Source organism: Engystomops pustulosus, chromosome 1 (genome assembly GCF_040894005.1).
Source record: "Engystomops pustulosus chromosome 1, aEngPut4.maternal, whole genome shotgun sequence".
Taxonomy (NCBI): Eukaryota; Metazoa; Chordata; class Amphibia; order Anura; family Leptodactylidae; genus Engystomops; species Engystomops pustulosus.
In genome coordinates this window covers 250,633,400-250,641,515 of record NC_092411.1, presented here as the reverse complement: position 1 = coordinate 250,641,515, position 8,116 = coordinate 250,633,400, and the positions used below count along the sequence as shown (strand labels likewise).

The 8,116-nt window shown below is 40.6% G+C and overlaps 1 protein-coding gene across 2 annotated transcripts in view; it reads left to right on the top strand.

The window, feature by feature from the left end:
* The first annotated feature begins 4,858 nt into the window (after nucleotides 1–4,858).
* The window catches only part of KIT (KIT proto-oncogene, receptor tyrosine kinase), a 40,308-nt gene continuing 37,050 nt past the window's right edge, over nucleotides 4,859–8,116 (top strand). For both annotated transcript variants that reach the window (XM_072124250.1, XM_072124240.1), the window contains exon 1: nucleotides 4,859–5,013. In XM_072124250.1, the coding sequence (XP_071980351.1) occupies nucleotides 4,965–5,013 (49 nt within the window). In that variant the 5' untranslated portion in view covers nucleotides 4,859–4,964. The remainder of the gene's footprint in view (nucleotides 5,014–8,116) is intronic.

Sequence of the window (8,116 nt, the reverse complement as noted above, 5' to 3'; positions counted from 1 at the left end):
GCATCAACATAAATCCTGTGTAAGGACAGACAGGGGAGCTTGCCCCAGCGTTTCTGCATATAGCTTTGGGCTACGGTTTGCAGCCTTCCTGTGCATAAATTACACGGAACTGCTGTACCCTATAGTCCCATATTTTACATCTACCATCAGGATTATGGACTATAAGCTAAGTACATTTACATGCTGGTGTGTGTCCCCTTTGTTAGGATCCGCTCTACTTTAACCCCTTAACGCTGAGTCCTCTTCATATAAAGGTGGGGGTTTTTGCATATTGCAGAAAACCCCCACCGTTAATAAACGCGGTCGGTGCTTGCACTGATCGCGGCTATTAACCTCTCTGTTGCCGCCGGCAACGTCTCCGGCAGCATTTAAAAGACGGCGGCGCCCGGGCGCCGCCATCTTTATGACGATTGCCACGCCCCCGAATGTCATCAGGGGGCGGTGATCGGTTGCCATGGTAGCCTCGGGTCTTCGTTTGAACGAATCTGCTTCTGCAGATTCGTTACAATGAGCCAGTGACTCATTGTAATGAATGAGCTGCAAAAATGCCATATATTGCAATACAGAAGTATTGCAGTATATGGTAGGAGCGATCTGACCATCGAGGGTTAATGTACCCTAGATGGTCTTAGAAATAGTGGAAAAAAAAATGAAAAAAAAAAGTTTAAAAAATAAAAAAAATTAATAAAATATTAAAAGTTCAAATCACCCCCCTTTAATTAGAACTGATATAAAACATAATAAACAGTAAAAATCACAAACATATTAGGTATCGCCGCGTCCCAAAATGCCCGATCTATCAAAATATAAAAACGGTTACAGGCGGCGGTGACCTCCGAGGCGGGAAATGGCGCCCAAATGTCCGAAATGAGACTTTTACACCTTTTTACATCACATAAAAAATGAAATAAAAAATGATCAAAATGTCGCACAGACCTCAAAATGGCAGCAATGAAAACGTCGGCTCATTTCGCAAAAAATGACACCTCACACAGCTCTGTGTGCCAAAGTATTAAAAAGTTATTAGCTTCAGAAGATGGTAAAAATTTTTTTTCTTTTTTGTACACATTCGTTTAATTTTTGAAAATGTATTAAAACACAATAAAACCTGTATAAATTTGGTATCACCGCGATCGCACCAAACCAAAGAATAAAGCTGAGGTGTTATTTTGAGTGCACAGTCAAAGTCGTAAAAAACTGAGCCAACAAGAACAGCTTCGCAGTACACGGCATGTTAAAATAAATAACAATACTGGAAAGTAAAATTTGTTACGCACAAAATAAGCCCTCACACAGGTCTGTACACATAAAAATTAAAAAGTTATGGATTTTTGAAGGTGGAGAGCGAGAAATGAGCGGAAAAACCCTGTGTCCTTAAGGGGTTAAAGGAAACCTACCACCACAGATCTACCTATAAAGGTAGATCGAGTGGTAAGTGCATCTATATATTTTTCCATACGATTGTGTCTTTATTTATTTATAAATGTCCCCTATGATTTTAAAATGCTACGGAATATGATGGCGCTATGTAAGTAAAGATTATTATCATTAAAGAAAACCCCTTTTACTATTTGCTACTTCTAATGGAACTGTACAATGACGTTTAGGGTGCCGTCACAAATGGCAGTAGCGTTGTGCTTACTAGTGCATGTGATGGGTAGCCATTACCCGGTGTCTTGCATTGTTACCAATCGCATGCGTTTCACCGGAAACGCATATGCGAATGGGCTCAGACCGCACCATTAGAAACTTCTTTACAGCAGGACAGGGTTATTGCCTGATTCATGTATACTCAGCTCTGTATACATGGAGCAGAAAGCTTCTTCTCGTGCCACAGTTATGACATGATGCCAGGTTACTGCATATGCTTCTTTTTTGCCACAGATATTAAGCATTAATGCTGTATACAGCCATACACATTGCTGCCCCTTAATGATTTTTTAGGATATGTTCTGGCATAGCACCTAGGTCCCTAATATACTAACAACAGCTAAAAAGAGCGAGGGGACATCTTTATTATTCCATGAAGATTCCATTAACTGTCTATAGAAAAATTCCAGGCTGAAATAACTCCATGCTGTCAGTCAGACACCTGTATATACAAACTGCTGCCCTTCCCTCAGACAATATCGTGAGGAGGAGTTGTACTACAATGTTTACACGTAAACTTCACATGACAAGAGACGTGTGCAGTGTAACAGCAGGGATGTGTTTGCTTTAGGAGGAGGAGGAGGAGGAGGACAGCGCACACAATGTGAACATCCCTCCACATTGCTGCGTCTCCTCAGGAATCCTCCACACTGGGGACAATCCTTGCACAGCGCCCCCTGCTGGAGCTGCCGCCTCCTACACTTCATCTATCCCCGCGAACTCCACAGCCTGAGCCGCCCCCCTCAGGGTGTAACATGCGGCCAGATAATACCGCACACAAAAGGCTCTCTAGACAGTGTGTAGTCTCTCCAGAGGAGGGAGATAAGGCAGAGGAGAGGGAAAACTTCAATTGTCATGCAATGTGTAACAGAAATAGGTCTGACAGAAAAGCAGAAACAACAAACAAACAGATAGAAATACTAGTAATAGACAGACGGATTCTGAGGAAAATAAACTTTGTGTGCACCATTTTGTCTCTTTTCCTGTCAGATGTTATTAAAGATTATATCCCAGACTGCCTTAGGTCATACTTAAATTTTCTAAACATTCTGCACTTCTTATAAGCATCTACTTTTGTTTTTTTCATCCACACCATATACCAACCTGCTTTTTTCCCTCACGTACTAGAGTCAGGGCGTGTTCACACGATGAGTTGCGTCACGTTTTTTTATGCGTTTTTGACGCATTCTAACAGATTCAGTCTTGATCACATGCTGAGGTTACATTCTGTTTCCAGTGCATTTGCTAAAAGGCAATGTTACCTCAGCATGTGATCATGATGTGAGGCTTTGGAATGTGTCAAAAACGCAACAAAAAATGGAACGCAACGCATCGTGTGAACGTGAACTCAAAAGCTACGGAGAAGGGCTTGGCCCAATCATATATGCTTTTTAATTGAATCACTTGCGATTGCCAATAAATCCCACAGGTTGGAGGATACGTATAAGCGATCTGCTTAAGCCCCTTCCTGCAGTGATTGACTTCATAAGAACCAATTTATCCAGTATCAAGTTAAAAGTCTTCATAGTTTTGTTTCTTCATAGGTTTAAAAGTGCGAATACATCAAAAGTTTCATGTATTGGCTGATGCGTATCTCGCTCATACAGCTTTTCGTTGTAGCACAGTCTTTGAATTGCGTTACAAAGCGCTATTCAAACGTGTGTGAACGCGTTCTGAGAGGTCCCGGTTCTTATCAAATATATGCTTATTATCGAATCCCCTTATTTAACAATCTATTTGCTGTAGTTGAGCTCATCTACAGGTTAATGGCCCATTTCATTTATCCTGTGGGATGACATTTTTTTTTAAAAACGAAGCCAAAAGTAGTGTCACCATTGCAACTAAAAATACTACCCACAATATTGAGTATTTTCAGGATGGGCCTTAATTAACTAGTTGTGTACAAACCTAAATACAAAAATTATAAAATTAGGGCATGTAAGTGGTGGCTGGTCTGTGAATTACAGATTTCATGAACCAACCACTGTACATGGATTTCACTGGCAGAAACAGTGATCTGTGATGCAAGGAGTCACAACATCCCTACAAAACAACAGCGCCGAACTGGAATCATGATCACTGCTGTTCCATATGTAAGCAGGGACTCCTTTCATCATGTCACTAGGACGGTCAGATAAATCCGGCCAGCACAGGGTCCGACTAACCCCGATCGTCTGAATGAGCTACTAGCATTCCGATTCTGGATCTCCGCTAGTATCTACTTTTTGGTCCCTCTTGACGCACAAGAGTTAACCCTTCAGTGAAACCCCTTCCCTAGTAGTGATGATTGGGGAGCGGATGTGTTGAAATAGGGCCATAAATTTGAGTGGGGCAGCAGAAAATAGGTAAGGTGAGAATTTGTGGAGGTTTTTAACCCATTCTGACCCTTTCTAAAAAAAATACAGATACATTAATAGAAAAGTATCCATTTATTTAACGGATTCTGTTATCTGTTCCGTTTAAAAAAAAATGGATACTTTGCTTTCTGTTTTTGTCAGTTAGTTTCCATTTTTCATCATTTTATAGCCATCCGTTTTTTTTATTACAACTATCCACTAAAATTACGGAGGGCCTAACATAGGTGTAATCACCTTTTTTTTAAAACAAAACGGAGCACTTTGAGGTACACAATGTAGCAAATAACACAAGGACTAATGGCGATAACTCGCGTAGAGTTTTTTCCGTTTATCACGGAGGGCTTATTCCCACATCAGTTTTTCTTTTTTCTCAGTATGCTATCTATGAATTTCCCGTAGATAAAACAGATCTGATTTTAACTGACCCTGGATGGACATTCCTGTGTGAATAAGCCCTTACTGATGCTAGTCATTTAGATTTTTGACAAGAAAAAAGTTTTGTACCATGTTATCCAGTTGCTTTTAAAAGGCAAAATAATTTAATGGCTGACCGAAAAAGAATATTTAAAATGTGCGCTAGGGATATGACAAAGTTTTTTTTTTTCCAAATTCTAGTTGAACCATTCAAATCAAGTCCAAATCATGACCTATGAACGTAGGATTACACAAGTTAATAGGGTATTAGAGTGTAATGTGAATGTTCTCTCTGTTTGCTCTCTCTCCATACTAGAAGCCTGGTGTAGGCACACAGCGCTCCTTCTCCAGGCTCAGCTCACTGTGCTCTCAGCGCTGGGGGTGGGCGGAGCCGTGCACTGGGGTCGGGGCGGGGACTCTCGCACTGACTACCTTGCGGCTCCTGGTGAGGAGGTCACTTGTAGTAAGTGCTGCTAGAGGATAAACCTAGAAGACGCAGAGGAGTAGAGTCAGTGGCGGAGGTCCGAGGCTGCCTCCCTCATCATGGGCTGGGATGTGCTCTGCTTGCTGCTGCTGGTCACCTATCACACAGGTCAGCCGGGGATCTGCTGCAGATTTTGCATGTCACTACTATTTGGATGTGATAAGTATTGCAGGCATGCTGATGTTGTTTTCATCTAATATCTAGTGCAAAAGACTTTACAAGTGTCGCTGATGCTGTGTAGACATTGCAATGTGTGCATCCTCTGCTCCTGTAACTTTCTGCAAACTTTATTTACCCTTGGTGCTCATAAGCAAAAGTGCTAACTAGAGATCGCATTGATGCTGGTTACATTGAAGTGGTTTGCTAGATAAAGTTGTGCTTGAAAAGTGTCTCATCCTCCTGGCAATGAGAGGGTTAAACTTCTGCATTGATCACCTTATCTAGACCTTTTGTTTGTGTCTGCATGTAATTATTAACCTACTTTTGCTACTATGATGACATATTGTAATGTACCTGTGGCTCTTCAAGGTGCAGAATGCCCTCAGTAGGAGATTTGGTGTTTGTAGTTCCACTCCGGGTTCACTTGAAGATGCTCTTGGGTTGAGTAGTGATTTAATACTTGGAATCCTTTATATAAAAGCGTTCATAGTTTGTGATGTAGGTAACTTATTGCTGGAGTGAAGCTTAAACTATTAAAGATCAGTAATGATCAGATTGTCTTTGATACCATAAATATTTCCAAATTTGCTGCAGCACTTGGAAGACTAGTTTTCCAAGAAAATTATACAGTATTGTTCATTTAAAAAGTCAGATTTTGATCTGCGCTTGGTCTGATTTCAGTCCTAGTGCTGTACAACTATCCATTTTCGCAGTCCAAGAATCATCCAAGTTGCTTCAAATTTTCACTTCCGATGCTCACATGCCCCTTTCTTGAAACAATTACGTGAAAAACTGATGTTACTTGCATAGTTTTTTTTTGTGCACCCTTCGTGGGCAAGATTTCCGCACGGTGCAGAATAGTGCATGCTGCGATTTTCTTGGATAAGACTGGGAAAAACATCCGACATAGGCATAACACAAGACACTATCAATATGTCACAGACACATTGTGTAACAGACTATTCAGACTGGGACAGCACTTGTACAAGGAAGTTGTTTGTAGGCAATGGTACTTCGCCATCATATATTTTTCCTAGGCTCTGCTCACGTTTCAGGAGCTGGTGTTTTGGTCAGGCTTTCTGATAATGTTGATGGCACTAGCTTGCTAAGTTCCTTATAAAACCTGATGTGAACAGAAAAAGCGTATACAGAAAGGGCAATGTCATTTTCTTCACTATATCAATATCACTTTAAAACGTGGCACAAGATATCTTTCTATATGTATCAGTTTCGAAAAAAAAAAAAAAGGTTGTAACTAGCTCTGGGATGAAAGATGTGGCAGTGACTTGTGTAAGGCTAAAGCTGCTGTAGAAATTTGAAAAAAGTAAAAAAGATACAAAAAAAGGAGCACATTGACTGTGGATCATAGTTTAGCTTCATGCTGCAAAAAAAAAGTAATTCCCATTGTAGTAAAATATCTGTGTTTGACTTATTGGAACATAGTTATGGTTGTGTGTAAACTCTGCTCTCCTGGTGCCAGGGGGCATATTGCTTTTGTGCACAGTTTACAAGTGCCATGATTAAACATAGTATGACGAAGCTGTGTATATATCTGCCAAGTAGAAATTTGCATTTTATAACGACTATCCATTGTGTGTCTGCAATATCATATACTAATACCCAAATGTCACTCAACCTACAGTCAATGAATTAGCAATCGTGTGCCGTTCATTATTCATTGATCAGCTGAGACGAGCTCTTGTCACTTGACATGGTGACACCGGTTCATCCATAGAGTGTTGCTGAGGCTTGAACGTTCAGGTCATTCAGGTATAAGTTTGTCCTGGACCTGAAGAAAAGGGTGAATGTGTTATCATACAAGTCCTGGAATGTGTGCACAGCTGGTGCATTGGTCATCTTGTGTCTGTTTTGTACCTCTTGAACGGTTGCCTTGGAAGTGAATGAAAACTTTGTGAAACCTTAGACATGTGCAAGGTGCTAGAAAATGACTACCTTCCTTATGTTGTTACGGTGACCAGACCGGAGATAAGAGACTTGGACAACAACACAAATTGCCCCTTACCTGCTTAGGTAATGACCTTTTACAATAGACCTGCCTTGAGCCCATACTTCTCCGTTTCTAAAAGAGCTTCCATAGCTCAAGGAGCCTCTGTGATACAAGTTAGCATAGGCTAGGAGCTCTTATAAAATGTGTACACTTTGGTTTTATTTTTGGATCACTCGTTGCTAGAGATCTCTTGAGCATTTCTGGATTAGTGGTCTGTAAAGAAAACACGTATGTAATTTAGGATGCGGCAAGTAATAGTAGCGCAGGGATTAGGCTATTTACCCCATGTTGTTACATAAAATCACTATACACATGTATTGGCTTTCTGCTTAGCTTGGAAAAGTGTTTTTTGAAAGGTATCTTTTTTTTTTTAACCTGGATGTAGAAACCTTCTGGGATGTATCTACTACTACTACAATATGGTTGGCAGAGGTTACAAGTCATTGTTGAATTGCAATATGTCATATTCGCTGTAGAATAGTTCTGAATTTACTGATTAGTGCTATATGTACCGATGTGGCTAAACCATAGGCAGAGAATATGCTGCAGGCTTTATGAGCCTTTAAGTTGGCTTTGAAAAACGGTAGAAAATATCTGGTTCTCAGGTCCAAGACTCATCTTGTTCGTGTGTATCTACTCTAAAACTAGTGTGAGAAAAATATGGCTGCTTTGGTTTAGAAACACCGCTCCTGTCTATGTTATTGCAGGTGACTTCATAAAAATACAAATGGAGCTGCAATACCAAACACCACCTGTGGACAGGTGTGTCACTGTTTATGGAAAAAGCAGCCTCATTCTTATCCTGTGCAACCCCTTCAAAAATGTCCATTCTTGTTATTCTCTGGGGTGATGGGTTACCATGAGAGTTGTCTGGTTTCTCACCCTGAGTGTGCATGTGAATTGAGGGGTAGCAGAAGTAGCTATTGTTTGAACAAGCCTCCGATCTAAAGTATATAGTAACCTTTAGTCCATTCCAGAGGCCAATTATATTTACTCTTAATGGGACCTTACCATAGACATTGAGGCTTCGTTCGCACGCTGCTC